The sequence below is a fragment of the Rhodnius prolixus genome, unplaced genomic scaffold, assembly GCF_049639745.1.
Source record: "Rhodnius prolixus isolate KJV_2025 unplaced genomic scaffold, Rpr scaffold_16, whole genome shotgun sequence".
Classification (NCBI taxonomy): Eukaryota; Metazoa; Arthropoda; class Insecta; order Hemiptera; family Reduviidae; genus Rhodnius; species Rhodnius prolixus.
This window is the reverse complement of record NW_027411616.1, coordinates 1,097,436-1,115,923: the sequence shown is the minus strand read 5'-3', so window position 1 is coordinate 1,115,923 and position 18,488 is coordinate 1,097,436. Positions and strand designations below refer to the sequence as shown.

General features: G+C 32.4%; 1 protein-coding gene across 13 annotated transcripts in view; it reads right to left on the bottom strand.

Annotated features, from left to right (window-relative positions):
* LOC141457498 (uncharacterized) overlaps window positions 1-18,488 on the bottom strand; it is an 83,848-nt gene that overhangs the window by 60,474 nt on the left and 4,886 nt on the right. For 8 of the 13 annotated variants that reach the window (XR_012460393.1, XR_012460394.1, XM_074134570.1 and 5 more), the window contains 6 exons: window positions 11,791-11,952; window positions 10,371-10,570; window positions 8,631-8,845; window positions 6,554-6,688; window positions 1,451-1,681; window positions 922-1,128 (listed from right to left, as the gene is read on the bottom strand). Coding sequence is in view for 11 of the 13 variants with exons in the window: in XM_074134570.1 (XP_073990671.1) it covers window positions 922-1,128; window positions 1,451-1,681; window positions 6,554-6,688; window positions 8,631-8,845; window positions 10,371-10,570; window positions 11,791-11,804 (1,002 nt within the window). In the remaining 2 variants the exon portion in view is untranslated. Of the gene's footprint in view, window positions 1-921; window positions 1,129-1,450; window positions 1,682-6,553; window positions 6,689-8,630; window positions 8,846-10,370; window positions 10,571-11,790; window positions 11,953-12,392; window positions 12,913-13,486; window positions 13,646-18,488 lie in introns of all 13 variants that reach the window. The other 5 variants (XM_074134573.1, XM_074134571.1, XM_074134574.1 and 2 more) reach the window with 5 other exon arrangements.

Here is an 18,488-nt window from a genome sequence, read left to right as displayed (position 1 = left end):
GGGAATCTAATATTAACTAGCTAACAAACCAAAATAGTAATAATAATAATAATCATACTCTTACTGCATTAATTACAAATTAATATAGGATGAAATTTATTCAAAAATTTAGTTTAATGATATTAAAGAAAATTTTTAAATTGAAGTCGAATATTTATTTAATTATTTCGTTTACTTGGGTAACCAATTCAATTAACTCCATCAAATAAAAGTAAAGTGATATACAGCGTCACTATCTCTTACCATTTGAGAATACACGATTTGCAAATGGCCAAACGCAAAAAATTACTATTTTATATGCTTCTTTATTATTATTCCCAACGTTTTGGTATACACTGCTTAGGGGGGCAAATACGCCAGTATTTAAAAACGAAAATTTTGAACCGTATAAATTTGTTCAAAAAGTGTTTATGATTATTACTTTCGCAGAATCCAAACATACCTATCCGATTAAAAAAAAAAACTATCCGATTAAAAAAAATAATAACTTACGGAGTAAAAATTTGAGAATTTTTAAAGAAGCGCGATGTCCCAGAAACCTTCGTTAAAATCGATTTTTGTGAAAAGAATATTTAATACTCAATAATTTACACAGGTAGGGATACTAGGGATACTTGGCTAACTAGTTTTTGGAAAATGCGGAAAATTTAGTTGTTTCCTTTAAGAAATTGGTACTTCTAGTCAAGCCATTTCCAGGATAGGAATGCAAAAAATTATAAATTACACATATTACATAAATTATTATTTATTATTGGCGCCCGGAGCTTTTTTCAGTGCACTGCCGGCCAATAACCCTAGATGTTGACGCGCCTTAAATCATAAAATAAAAAGAATATGAAAAAATTATTTATTATAATAATAAATTTATATTATTATAATACATTTATTGCCTTTTACTAAAATACTGTTTTTAAAACATACCTGACTGTAAGAAACAGCATTATTACTATCTGCAGCCGAAATTACGCTATCTAATGCATGTTCGGTCGAGTAGTATTGCTCCATTCCCCGTCCCTCTTTCATTATCAATCTATAAACAGTTTTCTCATCTTGTTCAGATTCCGTATGTTCTTTAGTTTTAAATGGCTGGCCTACCTTTTGTATGTGGGGAGAGACTTGTGAACTTTCCTGAGGATAAATGCAACTTAAAGTGAGTATTTTTATAAAATGTGTGAATATTATAATTTTTTTCTTCTTAACTTAGCATATAAATAAAGACGTTGGCGCCTGTAGTCTTCTTCTCAGTGCACTACCGATTTCCTTTTAGGGATGCTAACATCAAAGAACAAAGAGATGTGGCTCCTAGAAAGAGGAAATCTAAGTGGAGCAAGAATGAACTTAAATTCAACGCTCGCTGGCTATAAATCCATGCACACTGCGCTGCGTACTGAGCTAATTCCTCCCATTAATAACAATAATAATTACCATTTTTGTGACGAAGAATACCTACCTGAATTGTTTGCGAATCGTCCGCTTTACTAAGCGTATCTGACACTTGTTCGGCAACTGATCCACAATTTTGATGCACTAAAGAACGATTATCAAGAATATCATGACCACTGCTATTGCTATCCCCTACATCAGGGCCCGAGACCACTGAAACCGGAGTCAGAATACTGGTTGGACCAGGCGTTATTGGTACTGGGGGTTGGGGATTCGCAACAGCACTGCTTCCAGAAACCTTAACAAACATAATGTATAAATAAGCAAATATATGATGAAACATTTTATTCTCTGAACACAATTATATTGCCTAAAAATCAAAGCCTTCTTATTAAAAAAAGATGCCGTACTTCAATCCTTCAATAAATCTAGCAATTCATGTAGTATTTGACATTAACATTCCCCCCCCCAACAAAAACATCGTGGGGATATATTGCATCGGATACACACATAAATAACAAAACGTTATCTTAGTAGTACTTAGATATTTAAATGAAAATAATCTGACAAATGTAATTCAATAAAATAAAATAAGATCTTTATCTTAAGATACTTATTTATAATATATTTAGTTATGAATTATTTCCCTAGCTCTTAATTACCTTAAAATCGAACTAAATAGGAGAAGTGGGAGAGCAAAGTAGTTTGCAAGATTCTATCAATGTATTAAAAATTTGAAAAAACTTTTGAAGCATTTAAAATGAGATGATAAATACATTTGCTGTGAGTGAGCCAGTGAGCTTATATTTACTATATAATCCTGGGAAAATTCATAAGGGTTTTAAAAAAGTTGTATGATGAGGCAAAAATGACTATAATAGAGGGAGGGATGAAATTCAAAGAAATTGAGATAACGCGAGGTGTGTTACAAGGGGAAGTATTGAGCCCTCTGCTGTTCTCACTATTTTTAAGTGATATAGTCAAATTTTTTTAAGATAACGGCGTGAGGGGAGTCAATATTAAGACAAATAAAGAGTTATTAATGCTCCTTTATGCGGACGACATAGTTATCTTAGGTTCGTCTTGGAGGGATACCCAATATAAACTTAATGTTTTACAAAAATATTGCGATGAGAACTGTCTCGAGGTAAATATCTCAAAAACTGTTGTGGTACCTTTCAGTAAAACGAGCTCAATAAAAAATATTAAAGCTTTATACTATAATAAAGAATTGGTACAATTAAAATCTTCTTTTGTTTATTTAGGGGTTCCATTTTCGTCCAGCGGCAAGTTTCGCCGGGCATCGGAATATTTTGCTGCTAAAAGTAAAGTCGCTATCCCACAGGTTTTGAAAGTTCTAGCGAAATGTAAGTGCAATACATGTAAACCAAAAATTTTGCTATTCAATTCACTTGTTTCATCAGTTTCATTATATTGTTCTGAAATATGGGCTCTCCCTTACACGGATATTATTGAAAAAATTCAAATTAGATTCTTTAAGATATTATTAAATTTGCCGCTTCATACCCCCGATCTCTATATTAGGTTAGAAACTTGTCAGGTACATTTGAAGTCTATTGTATTTAAAAGAGCTTTGAAATGGTGGCTAAAATTACTAATGGAACCTGAGGAGAGCGACTTGAGATTATGTTTTGCAAGACTGATTGCTTTAATGCAAAGTAAAAATGTACCATATAATTGGGCTAAGTTTTTGTACAGCTCTTTAACAACTATTGGGGCACAAGATCTTTGGATAGCACAGAATTCTAATTTGTTAAAAGAACAATTCAAAAATTTATTGACGAGATTTAATAATAACTGTATAAGTGTAGATATAGACAAAGCGCTGACCTCCTCCTACAACCTTTATTTTAAAAATAGTTTACCCCCATTAACCGCAGAAAGCACATATCTTGTAAATAAAGTTCACATTAATAAAATCAAGTTAATAGCCCAAATTCGTCTGGCCTCGAAAAAATACCCATCTATCTGTATACAAGGGCATAAATTTAAATTTGACATAAAAAGGAAATGTATATTATATTAAAACTGTCCGGTAGGACAGTTGTATAAGGGTTGATGATCAAAAACTGCACGAAAAAGCGTAACGTTGAAAAACACCCAACTTTGACACTTTTTTTCTCTTTTTCTATAAAAGATAAAATTCCCAAATTTTCTTTAAAATAAAGGGCAAATCCTCCTTTATAACTGTAATTTTTTTGCAACAACCCAGATCTTATAGGTTTCGAGAAAAAAGTTGCCGAAAATGAGCAAAAACGGCTTTTTCAAAAAATGTTCTTGTTCTTGTTGTTGTTCTTGTTACCTTTTTTGTAAACAACGTAGCGCCTAAACGCGTGAACCGATTTTCATGAATGAGGTGTCATTCGATTCGGAATTATACGTAGATGTGCCTTTTGGGGGTTTCGACGCTGTACATCGAATAGGAGAGGAGTTATCCCCCTTTATGTAAGGCCCCCTCTAAAATTATTATTACTAATTACTCTGTAAATCTTGGCCCGATTTTGATAAAATTTGGTAGGATGATAGAGTTAAAGCTCCTCTACGTAACATTAAAGCGGTGATCAGCTCTTACACTTGTTAAGGGAAAGTATAGTAATCGTTTCAAATTATCGACACGAGAACCGATTGTCATGAATGAAGTGTCATTCGAATAGAAATTTTGTACAGATTTGCACTTAAAAGTCGGAACGCTGTGCCTCATAAGGAGGGGAGTTTGCCTCACCCAAGTAAGGCCCTTTCTAAAACTACAGTAGAACCTCGCATAACGAGCACCTCTCTTAACGAGTAATTCGCATAACGAGTAAAACAAATTGATTCTTATAGCGAGCGATGTTTCGCATAACGATAGTTTTCTAATGACATTTCGCTGACTGCGCAGTTTTCGCTGACTCATCGAAAACTGCGCATTCTTCGATTAGTCATTCCTGTTTACGCATATGCGTTTCATATTCTCCACGTATCTAATGCATTGATACAGTCGAAACCGAACTTCACCGAATGAGTGGTATATAGGGGAAGTCCATATAGTGACATTTGTGTTTAAATATTATTGTGTATATTTTGTTATCCCTCTAACAAAATGGCTTCGAAAAGAATTAAAATAACGTTAGAATTGAAACGTAAAATCATTGAGAAACGAGAAAATGGTGTAAGTGTGGCTGATCTAGCAATTATCCCCTTTTATTTTAATTTATATGAAAAAAATTGTTTCGCTTAACGAGTATTTCGCGTAACGAGTAAGGTTCTGGAACGAATTATGCTCGTTAAGCGAGGTTCGACTGTATTATTACCAATATTTCTATAACGCTTAGTCCGATTTTGATAAAATTCAGCTCGAATAAGTTGTTAAAGTTCCTCTACTTGGCTGTGAAGTGCCAGTAGCTCTTGCACCTACTAAGAGGAAATACTGCAATCGTTTAAATTATCAATGAGTGAACCGATTTAAATCAATGAATTGTCGTTCGATTAAAAAATCTTTGCCTCTTTGCCTAGAAGTACTGCAATCGCAGTTCATTTTTCTTACTTCTCTTAAAAGGAAGTACTGAAAACGCAATTTAATTTTGCTATTTACTTACAAATTCCTTCCTATGTTATTCAAAACGCTTTTTCAAAAAAAATTGTTATTGAGCATGGTTTGGGGTACCGCAACTATAATCATTCTTTAAAAAGATCTATCAAGTGGTAGTTACGGTTCCGACTTAACACCTTATCAGGTTATAATGACAGAATTGCTTATTCCAAATTTAAAAAAATCTGTAAAGCAGATATGTAACTTTGCAAAATAGACAAAAAGGAAAATCTATCCAAAAGGTACAAAAATCTCCTTAGCAAAAACTTACAGTTTAAAATGTTAAGTATAAGGGTTGATTAAACGCCAAAAGGTACACAAATCAGCAAGTACCCAACTTCATTAATTCATTAATATTTAAGTAATTTTACTGCATTAATATTCATTAATATTTTTTAGAATTTATTAGATGTCACAGACCCTTATGCTGGCCACTTCATTTATAATATTTTTTTTCTTATAATTATGATAAATCATATATACGTACATGCATGTTAAAGTAGAAAAATACAAAGTTAGAGTCGGCTACTGTCTTGAATTCGTCTTACCGAAATATTCGTGAGCACAAATAAGACACAGTTATTTTTAATTTTTTATAACGTTTTTCTTTTTAACCTGTAATTAACAGTTTGATTATTATAAATAACTAGATATTACAGTCAATCTACAGCGCTACTTGAACATATATTTTGTAGACGAAAATGGCCAGCATATGGGTCTGTGACATCTAATAAATTCTAAAAAATATTAATGAATATTTATGCAGTAAAATTACGTAAATATTAATGAATTAATGAAGTTGGGTACTTGCTGATTTGTGTACCTTTTGGCGTTTAATCAACCCTTATACTTAACATTTTAAACTGTAAGTTTTTGTTAAGGATTATGTAATCTGGAATCAGATGATTTAGTCCACTTCTTTCTAGCGTGCCCATCTCTTAACTCCCTTCGGGAGAAATATATAAATAGATATATAATTGGTTGTGGTGAGCCTTTTTTGATATTGTTAACAGTGGACACTTTAGAAAAAATTAGTAATATCTTTTATTTTACTGTACAAGCTCTCCACTTAAGGGATTCTCTCCAAATTAGTTAAATAAGCAAAAATTTAATATTATGTACTAGTTATCCAAGAGTGTATTTTTTTTTTTTTGTTTTTTTTATGCATAAGTTGTAACTTTTCTTTTATTTATTCTTAGTTCCTAGTTTTAGTTTAACCCAGAATTGTATATTATGTTTATTTGTTTATATATTAGAAAGAGAGGGAGAGTGAGAAAGAAAAAATGAGATTATAATATTATATGGAATTTTCTATTATATTTATAAAAGTTATGTACTTATTCTTTATGTTTATAATTTATACAGTTTTAGTTTATTTCTTTTGTTGGGTCAAATTTCACTGTTATATACAATTGTATTTAAACAGTTATCAATAAATAAATAAATATAATCCTGGGAAATAAATTGCTGTACACCGTGAGCAACAACAATTTTTAGATTATTTAAGGGCCAGAGTAAAAATATGCTAAGAACCATTGATCTACGATTATACTCAGTACATAATACAGAAATAGAACTTACCTGCACAACGTTGACTGTAGCTGCTTGTACTTGGGGAACCAACATATCCAAAGAAGTTAAACCAGGTACTACCTTCGCCAAGTCCATCTGAGAGTCCCTTTCGCCCTCACCGACCTTGGTCAGTATCTCAGCACCCTGGTTAGAATAAATTCATACTTAAAAAAAATAGATAAATACTCACATAAATTTCTGTTATTACAATCCTCGAGTTGGTGACTTATAACACGCCTCAAAATGCTCGAAAACGGATTGTCCCCAAAAAATGATTAAATACAAACTATCGATATAAATACGAAGATTAGAGAAAATTCAGAGGAAGTTTTAGAAATAATTTGATTAACGTGAAAAATCCTCTGAACAATGTGACATTTCCGGCAGTTTAGAAATTTCCTTCGAACTCGGAATTTAATCAATACTTTTAACCGCCCTTTAAAACATAAAACACGCAGGAGTCGTACTAAAATGATACTTTAAAGGGAAGAACAGCCCCCTCTCCAAAAGGCTCTTTAATCGATTGTCCTGAAAAAAATTATCAAAAAAAAGTTGTTGACCAACACTATTGAAACGAGAATAGACAATGTAAGGAAAATAGTTAAAACTACTTTTTAAAAAATCGTTAAGTAAATAACCCATTCAGTAAAATAGTACTCCCGGTAGTGGACTTACCATCAGCTGTGAATATTATCAACACATTTAACCCTCCTTTATACATTATTATTATTATTATTATTATTATTATTATTTATTTATTTTATAGGACAGAAAACCAAACATTCACTCAAATGGTCCTTTAAAGGAAAGCCTATTAACAGCACACCATGAAACTGTCAGGGGTCTCAACTTACCACCTCTTCATCGTCTTCTGACAAGTTTAAAGGGCAAGGTGATACAAATTATATATTCGTGGCCCAGATTCTTATCGCACCATAGAATGTCCGGCCTTGTACTAGCAACACTGTAGCCCTTTAAGGGCCACTCTATTCCAATACTTCTGTTGTCGACGGTACCCCAATCCAAAAGGAACCCTGGCCTCACCAAAAACTTTCAGCCTTTATCTTTTCTTTCCTTATACTCTCTTTCCACACCAATCTAGATGAGGTATTCCTGAAAGACATTCAGACATCGCAAACGTGGACTACCCAGCTCCACCTGGGTTACAGAGAGAAGTCTCCTATGAATTCTCTCATCCTCCATTTCAAATTATAATTTAATATACATATTAATTTAATCAATTCATAAATTCAGAATACAATTTAGTCCAGTGACTTATTGAATTTTTTCCCCAGAAATTTTTAATACGGCTCTCTTGCACCTACTGTATGTAATGTAGTGCCGAATAATTCTTTTAAAAACTGCAGCTTACAAGATTACGAATCCCTTTCAGTGACTCTCTCTCTCTCAAACACACATACACACACAAAATTCATTTCACTAAATTAGACTAAGTTTTCTGTTCCTACCAGTTTTCACTTGATGTCTGTTTTTATTGAAGCAAATAAAAATTTACATCTTTATTTCACAGGAAATTTATAACTTACATCTATATTCAATTCCTTTTTTGTATATTTTACATTACATAATTGTACAAACTTCTCCGTTTATGCTAACAGATATCCTATTAAATTGAACCTTTTGCTCCTTATTTAAACTATAACAGTCCGACCAATGTTTACGCTGGTAATGACTAAAATAGAAATGCATGTGTGCCTTTATCAGATAAGAGCAAAATCTTTTTTCTTACTTGGCCAAACTGGACACGCAAACCTAGTAGAGCCGCTGAGACTTACTAAGTCATTGGTGAAACTGTATGTATGAATTTATACATTAAAATTAACTATACGATCGAATATCTCAAATAAATAATTCATTAAGTCGAGTATAAAACAGATTTCAAAAGCTACATCTTTCAAACCTAATGCAGAATTAGTTTTGATACTACTCTTATATTTTAATGAACTGAAGATGACCCAATAATCTTTTTTGTGTACAACAGATGGAGAAGAACTTCTATTCTATTTTTTGTCAACCAACAAAAACCAAAGACTTCTAAAAGTCCAGGAAAAGTTATGAAACATACCTTATCAACAATATCATTGGTTTGAATGGAACAGAAGACAGAAATAAGCGAGTCAAAAATGTAGGTCCCTTGGTGACCAGTGAAAGTCTGGGCCGAGATTAAATATTGGAGGAATGTATCGGTAACAGTTATTGTTGCCTTCTTTTTTCTGCATTTACCTAGTAGTGTTTCCAGAAGAAATTCTTCTTGAGGCACCTTCCTCAACCAAACACACACTGCACAAACCACAAATAAATATCATAGAATAATAATTTGAAAGACTAAAGTTGGGACAAACAAAAAGAAAAACAGTCATAAACATTGAGCATAAAGGAAAGTGCAATCGTCAAAGACGTATTATAGAATACTTATTTAAATCTTGGCGCGCAGAATACCTGGGCACTGAGATAGAGGACTATAGGGCCGCTAAGATTAACACAAACTTATTGGGCCAGGATTCACCTGTGGCGAGCCTAGGGCTGTGACTAAATGGCTCTTTCAAGACGCGTAATGTCATTTACCAAAGCTGGCTGAAAAGGTTCATTAGGAGATTCTCATTAAGTAAAACGATAGATTTACTCACCCAAGCTACGCGTGAAGCTCCGATTAGTTCATCACGTTTTAATTCGCGAACCCTGCCTGCACGTTGTGCTCATTGACGACACCGCCCCAGAAGTAGAAATGAACTACCCGCAAAGACTTATTTGAATATTTCATTAATTCAAAAAACTAATCAAAAAAGTCACTCAATAAATGAAGAAACAAATATTATTCACCTTGATCACATAGCCTATAATTATACATCTACAACTGAATTCTGGTGTAAATAATTGTTCTCCACAGTTTTCTTGAAAAACAAGTAGTAAGTACCTTATGAGAAACGTACGTAAATAATGCTTTAAAATAAATTTAACCTGTTCAATCTTAAGTTTATTTGAAGAACTCTCTCTACCTCGCAATCTCTAAAATTATTAGACTTAAGAGACTTAACAGAACAATAATTAAACACAAGATATAATGATGTTATAAAAAAAAATTTTGAAGATATAAATTCAATACGCTTTAAAAACCCATCCACATACGTCTGATGATAAAAAATACTATTCTCACTCTCTTGAAACAGATAATAAGTCACCTCCAAATAGTGAGTGAGCTGTTTTGCCGAAACATGACTGTATCTATTATTTGTGCGAATAAGCAGTGTACAGCTGCTGAAAGCACTAGGGTGCTGTTTGTGAAATCGAATAAAGGTGGACAGCGTTCATGTCAAAAATTTGATGTGACGCTGTTGATACGGCTTTACAGGAGATGCTGTAGAATCAAACCAAACACAAACACTCTTGCAGGAACAGCCATTAACGACACTGTTAGTTACCATCTCAACATTGAGGATAACGTAAAACATTGGCACAAGTTCCTTACCAGAGAATATAATTACTTAATAACTACTCTGACGTTAACATTGGACTGGAGTTTGATTCCGAACCAAAGGAATGAATGATAATAGCGAAGAATCCAACAGCAGACAGAAAGACAGTTTACCAGTACCATTGGCTATTTTTTAACAAAAATTTCATAAAAGATACAAAACATTCAAATAAACCTCAAAATAAAATAATAAACCTTTTTACAACGTAAGTATTCCGGATGTATGACCACATACATAATGTTAAATAAATGGCTACAAATATTCATATATCTGTTACTTAGAGAAAAAGGACAAATTTTATCCTCAAATTATACAACATTTTTATGACTCACCATTTTCATTGGAGATACTGCCAATGTTAAGGAATTCCAAAAGACTTTTGTTTTCCCAATGTTGTTCGAGGACTTGCTGTAGCTTGCAGCACCTCCCAGACAATGTGGAAAATGTCCAGTAATAAAGTGACGCACAATGTTTCAAATTCAAAAAGATGCTTTGGCTTAGCCATTCGTAATCTAATACAAGGAGTGTTATTCTGAAATTGTAAAAGAAAGTGGTTAAACTCATTCTCATATTAACGATGAAAGAATGAATAGTAGATATTCCAAAGGAAAATGGGTGCAGAAGTAATCAAAAAGTTCAAACTTTCTCGGAAGGTGTAGTGAAACAATTAAGTGATATGTGAAAACTTAAACACTAACACTTTATTAAACAGATCTTCATATGTCATTAATTTGTTGAGAATTATTTCATTTTATATTAGTTATAAACAAATATATACAGGGTGACCAGAGTTATATGCTCCACCCCCTTTTTTTTTAAGGCGAAAAATTTCGAAAAAATAAAAAACACATATTTAATCATTTTTAGCCTAGTTTATTTTCAGTGATTGACCCATTTTTTTAAACCCCTGTATCTCGAGATAGAGCATCCAACTTTGTTTTTTCAAATGGAACGTTATATTTTTTTGCATATTTTTAAAGTATTTGAGCTCCTAAAGAAAACAAAAAAAAAATTTTGAAATCGGTTAGGTTTTTCAAAAGTTATGATGGTTTAAAATATGAAAAACAAATTTCAGTTTATTGTCAAAATTACGTTATTTTTTTTAAAGAATCTGTTCAAACTGGGCACCATCAACGGATAGGCAAGCCGAAGCACTAGACTCCCACGCTCTGTAGCAGCACTTATGGTGGCAAAGTCAAGATCTAGGCAGGCTAGAGTTATTCGACGTTTCAGACTATCTACTGAAGACACGGGATTAAGGTTACTGTACACTTTATTTTTTAGATATCTCCACTAAAAATAGTCCATTGGGGTTAAGTCCAGAGATCGAGGTGGCCATTGGATGGGACAATGAGTCCCTAAGCACTTTTCATGGAAATTTCTGTCCAGGTAACCTCGAACCACTCTCGCCGGTTCTGTGCCGGGCAACCATCAGACTAAAAATGATTAAATACGTGTTTTTTATTTTTTCGAAATTTCCTGCCGTTTTGTTTTGTTTTCATTTTAATAAATACCATGAAAATAAATTGAACTATTGAAACATAATGAAACTCAATTATTAAAAGATTTAATAAAAGCACTGACAGAATTTGTCGCACGACTGTGCAAGGATCAAAATAATAGTACCAATGTACAATTGTATTTACAATACAAATAAAAAAACTAGATCTTTAGGAGAATAAGTACCAACATGTTATTATAATGAAAGCTAATTATTATTATTACAAGGATTATAAAAAGTAATGTTCTTACATGGAGGCGTACATCGTCTGACTCCCTGAAATCTTGAATGTACTTATTACAATTTACAACTATATGTTAATAAATATTTGGCAACTTAAGAAAACATTATGTATCCACCTTGATCCCATTAATATGAATAGTTAATTCACATTCAAAAAGTCGTCAGGTGTCCTGAAATTTAAGATGACACTTTAATTAAAATATACAAGAACATACAAATTTAGGGTAAAAATAAATACTGTTGACAAATATAAGCAGAATATACTTTTGCTTTTCATTTCTTATAATTTTGTTTAGAAATGTAATAATGCCTGGAGTGTAGGAAATTAAAGGAAATTTAACTGTCTGTAGTTTAAATATTTCATTGTCATATACTATAAGAATTGTCATATACGCATTTTTATAGATGGAAGGAGAAAGCAGGTGTCCGAACACCCAATGTTCACTACTACCTCTCGCCGTACCAGTATAGATTCTAAGGCGCAGATACAAATATCCTGTCTGCGTTATATTTATATAATTACATATAACAGCTAATTATGTACTACGTAGAACTGCTTCACTGAAACAAATTCGAAAACTTAAATTGTGAATAAGACAATATCTCTTACCATCTTACCATAAATACCCTCAACGAAATAGTGTGACGTTTCAATAGGTCTCAAGCCCAGGAAACGCTGAATGATCAGTCTAACTTACAAATGAGGTATTCACTATAAAGGCGCGGCCACTAGCACTTGAAGTAATATTTTCTAATTCAGCTTCGTAGGTCTTCAAATTACTTTTATCGGCAAACAAAAATTTCGCCTTTCAGCTGAATGAAGTTTCAATAATTTTTAATAAGGAAGTTCTTAAGCCATCATACTTTTATGCTGCTCTTTTACCAGAAACGGAGGTACCTACTTTTTCTCAGACCGAAAACAAGGCATTTCTGATTTACAATACAGGCTCTCAAAAATCACTTGAAAATTGTCATTTTTATTCTTTTGATGATCAAGAGAGCGTAATCAGCTAACTCAATGGCATTCTGCAGAAGCCTTCTAGCACTGCTGTCGCTCATCAGCCGTGGCAAATAATAGGCGGAGTATCCGACCTTATGGTATTGGACCACAGCTATCCTGGCGTCAAGGTCTGTATAACAATGCACTGGATTAGTGGTTTAATGGCAGATCCGATATTATCAAGAAGTTTAGAAAGATACTGTTTAGTAATTTTTAAGTCCAACGGGTGTGGATTTCAGGCTAAACGTTTATCCCTGTCACATTCAGCTTTTACAGTCAGTAGTGAATTTAGGTAAACTCTATCAGAGGAATGGTTCGCCTTAAGAAGAACAATTTGAAATTTAAAGCATTAATCGTATGTCCAGTTTTTATTTGTTACAAAAGACTAAACTTACATTTCTTATGGAGTTTAAACAGGGTAATCCTGACAATAACGATTCTATTTCTCGTGGTACTTATTTATTACTAATTTTTCAGTAATTTATCAGATTTATTCATAAATTTATGCCTGTAATCTCTTTATTAAATTTAATTCTGAATACAATTCTTAGGCGTTAATTGTAACATAATAAACGAACAAAATTTCCGCAAGCCTTAATTTTCAGTATCAAACAATCATTGATAAGATCACGCAAAATTTCAAGTGGAAAATTGCAAGTGTCCCCAAGGAAGATTTTTTAACTGTAAATTCTAGAATATTTTACCATGGCAAGAATTTCCATCAAGATGTGACCATATGCTCTAATCCGCAGATTTGAGGTCTTGAACTTCCAGCAGGCCATTTTGTACCACTAATAAACGCGCAACGATCAACCGTAGTCCTTCTTGGGCGAACCTTGCTTAGAAAGAATAGCTGAATGTTACTGAAATAAACAATGATTTCTGTAAGGCTTTGATTTTTAATTTCTTACTTAAAAAAACTAATTAATCAAATGTCTCGGATGGTGCTTTCTTTTAACTCTAACCGTTTCTGTGCTGTTTGCATGTAAATGGATACATTTATCTTTCATGGTGATTTTTTTTTCTTTAGAAAACTAAGTTTTTCTCTAAATATCGTGTGATTAATTCAGAGAACTCTGGAACCTAATTTGAATTAGAGCAGTTGCGTTAAGTATCTGTCCTATAATTCTCCAATAGGCACGAAACATCCCCAGATCGCTTTTAATCTGTTTAGAACAAAAACAAAATAGTAATCTTTTTTTCTAGTTTGACGGATAAATGTCCCTTTTTGTACTTTATCTTACTTCTATTTGGAAGAGCAATAATAGCAATGATGAGCAGATGTTCATAGGAAATTCGGAAATTCATGTTTCGAGGTTCCCGAACACGGAAAAGGTGTGTGTGATTTCTAAATACTAAAACTCGCTGAAAGCTGATGCTTGCCATCTGATTATAATATTAGCGCTTCTGGAACCAAGGTTTCACCCGGGATCCGTCCACTGAAATTCGACTTTATCGTTTATTTTTTATTAAATGTCTCCAAAACGTTTCTTTAAATTTGGTTATTATTTACTACCAGAATAAAATGTCTAACTGTTATTTGAAACTGTTAGAAACTTTTTCTTAAAAATAAAATGTGGAGTTCCGGAGAAGTGCTTTATTAAACTTTCCTTTAAAATGCGTTTTTAAAACAACTGACTAACCACTTAAATAATGTAAACGAACATGAAATATATTGCCAGAATTCAAAGATTAAAAGATTTATTTCTAACATTTTCCAAAAAAATTTATTTGAAGTGGTCTGTGAAAAAAATGTGACTGAGCATAAATGATTTCGTGTTAAGAGGTATGTACTCTTGACTACTGCACTATGTCTTCGCGGCTCTACAACTCCAGTAGAACCAGGTCCTCTTTCAATGAGACTTTTCCATGGCTGTCGATCTTTTGCAGTTGCTATCCAATTACCTTTTACTCTTCCAACTATCCAATGTGCTAATTTGCCCATCCAATAACCTCCTTAGCTTGTCAATTTTCCATGACCTTACCTAGCTCAAACTGCTTAATTTTACATAAAGAAAAACGTCCAACTCGCCAAATAAACTTCCCGGTTTTGCTTTCTTTCGAACGTATATCTTCCTTTCACAAGACCAAAAATTATATTTTTTTCTGCAACCATGTATGAATGTTCTCATTACTCAATTAAAATCAGCTGTGTAATGCCCAACTTTACCTCACTAGTGGGGGAAAATTCCCATTAGTGTCACTTTCCTCACTAGTGAATGAAAAAACTTTATTGTGCTTTCTTGATATAAGAAGTTTTGTTATTAAATATTTTCTGTAAAACTTTAATAAGCTTTTTTAAATTTATTTTATCTAAATAATTAAAAAACGAATATTAAAAAAAATAAATAAAAATTGAAAGGAATATAGAAATAAAAATAATATTTTAATAAATAATTGGATATTTTTAATTATAACAGTTAAAAAGGTTATAGTGTTACCTTATAGAAATTTAAAATGGATTCTAGTGATTCCTGTTTAGTTTTTTTTTTTTAATTAATAACCCTAATGGTTGCAGAAAAAATATAATAATATAAAAATATAATAACTCGAGTGTAAAGTATTTTCCTCCTCGTGTGAGGAAAAGTACTACTTTCCACACTTGTTAAATAAATAACTATTTTTGGAAAAAAGAAATTATTTCTGTTTCTTTTGGAAGTCGTCTGTTAATCTCTTGTGAAACATTTGAGTTGACGTGAGAGCCAAGGTGCGGTAAACAATTCACTTTCCGATATACATATGATTTGCAAGTTCTTTTACGGGGGGGGAGGGAGGTCTTGCACCTTTAACGTACATTTACTTAGTTTTCGCCTCGTTTTATAGGAGGCATACTGCAAACGCTGCTTCTGAAGCGAGATGAAAGCATTTCAGCTCAGAAGGAGATCGTGTGCTATATATGTATATGAGCTATATGAATTATATATGAGCCGTTCTCTGCACAACTTGATTAAATCCATAAAAAAAAAGTGGAGAAATGCGTTAAAATAATGACATTGTTTTTTATAATTCTGTTTAAAATATAAATTTAGCGCCTGCTTAGTTTTGAGTTGAATAATTTCAATGATTTACATTAGAGCACGGAATTAATCAAAACGGCTTCTGAAATAAATTATTTATTATTCAATGGCCAAAAAATGGGGTTTTAATCTTTATTATTAGGGAAATTTATTATAAATATAAAAAACTATGGCTGTACAATGTGGTTTGACAAACTTAAAATTTTTAGTGCAGTAAACGGCTCATATGTACATCGTCCGCAAACTGATGTTTCATCAGGCCAAATTACTAAGGAAGCAAGCAAGAACACTGTCTTGTCCCAACCCTTTATTTTGAATGTAGGAGAAACATCAGATAGAACTCGTACTACACATGAGACTCCTTCATTTTCACTTAAACTTGCCTAATAAGCATGGAGTATCAAGGCCTAATTCCTACCTTAACAAAAACTTACAGTTTAAAAAGTTAAGTATAAGGGTTGATTAAACGCCAAAAGGTACACAAATCAGCATGTACCCAACATTTCATTCAAGCTTAGTTGATATAATTTAAGTAATTTTGCTGCATTAACTTTTCCTTCACATTTTTTAGAATTTATTAGATGTCACAGACCCTTATGCTGGCCAGTTCGTTCATAATATTATTTGGTTATAATTATGATAAAATGTATATTATATCTTCGTTTTTAAATAGGTACTTTATTTTAACTCTATTCCAAATTATTCTTCTGATTTATCTTTAATATGCCCTTTATTCTGAAGTTGTACATATACATGCATGTTAAAGTAGAAAAAGACAAAGTTAGAGTCGGCTACTGTTTAAATTTGAATCACGGAGGATTTAAAACAATATTTCAGACTTGAATTCGTCTTACCGAAATATTCGTGAGCACAAATAACACACAGTTAATAACAAGTAGATTATTCAACAACAATTATTCATTTCTCAATTGTAATTTAATTTTACTTATAGTAAAATACTGGAATAATTAGCTGTCCTAAAAGTATGCAATACTTATTTATTTTATATTACATAACATATATATAACATTGTGAGAAGAACAGCTACATTGAGAGTGTGATTGAAGAAAACTATATTATTTGCGATAGAGCCAGATAATTATTACCTATTATTATAAATGTTTGACTACTACATAAAATAACAATTACTTTAATCGAAGAATGAACTTAAATCGACGATTTTTATTAAAAATAAAATAATCGAAATCATTGATGTATGTTGGTGTAAGCATTTTTTTAAAAAAGTTTTTAAATTTTGTAGCCTCGTAATTTTTTTTATTTTTTATAACGTTTTCTTTTTAACCTGTAATTAATAGTTTGATTATTATAGATTAATAGATATTAAAGTCAATCTACAGTGCTACTTGAACAAATATTTTGTAGATGAAAATGGCCAGCATAAGGGTCTGTGACATCTAATAAATTCTAAAAAATGTGAAGGAAAAGTTAATGCAGCAAAATTACTTAAATTATATCAACTAAGCTTGAATGAAATGTTGGGTACATGCTGATTTGTGTACCTTTTGGCGTTTAATCAACCCTTATACTTAACTTTTTAAACTGTAAGTTTTTGTTAAGGAGATTTTTGTACATTTTGGATAGATTTTCATTTTTGTCTATTTTGCTAAGTTACATATCTGCTTTACTGTTTTTTTTAAATTTGGAATAAGCAATTCTATCATTATAACCTGATAAGGTGTTAAGTAGGAACCGTAACTACCACTGGAGAGATCTTTTTAAAGAATGATTATAGTTGCGGTCCCCAAACCATCCTCAACAACAATTTTTTTGAGAAAGCCTTTTTATATAAAATAGGAAGGTATTTGTACGGAAAAAGCAAATTTAAACTGCGATTTCAGACCTTCCTTTTAAGAGGAGTAAGAAAAATAAACGGGCGATTACAGTACTTCTCTCTAAAAGGCAAAGAGGCAAAGATTTTGAATCGAACGACAATTCATTAATGTAAATAGGTTCACCCATTGATAATTTTAACGATTGCAGTACTTCCTCTTAGTAGGTGTAAGAGCATGATGGCACTTCACAGCCATGTAGAGGAGCTTTAATCACTTCTTCGTGCTAAATTTTATCAAAATCGGACAAAGCGTTATAGAAATATTGGTAATAATAGTTTTAGAAACGGCCTTACTTGGGTGGGGCAAACTCCCCTCCATATGAGGCATAGCGACGAGACTTTTAAAGTGCAAATCTGTACAAAATTTCGATTCGAATGACACTTCATTCATGAAAATCAGTTCACGTGTCGATAATTTGAAACGATTGCTATACTTCCCCTTAACTAGTGTAAGAGCAGATCGTCGCTTTAATGTTACATAGGGGAGCCCTAACCCTATCATCCTACCAAATTTTATCAAAATCGGGCCAAGATTTACAGAGTAATTAGTAATAATAATTTTGGAGGGGGCCTTACATAAAGGGGGCTAACTCCTCTCCCATTCGATGTACAGGGTCGAGACCCCCAAAAGGCACATCTACATAAAATTCCGAATCGAATGACACCTCATTCATGAAAATCGGTTCACGCGTTTAGGCGCTACGTAGTTTACAAAAAAGGTAACAACAAGAAGAAGAAGAAGAAGAAGAAGAAGAAGAAGAAGAAGAAGAAGAAGAAGAAGAACAAGAAGAAGAACAACAACAATTTCTGAAAATGCCGTTTTTGCTCATTTTCGGC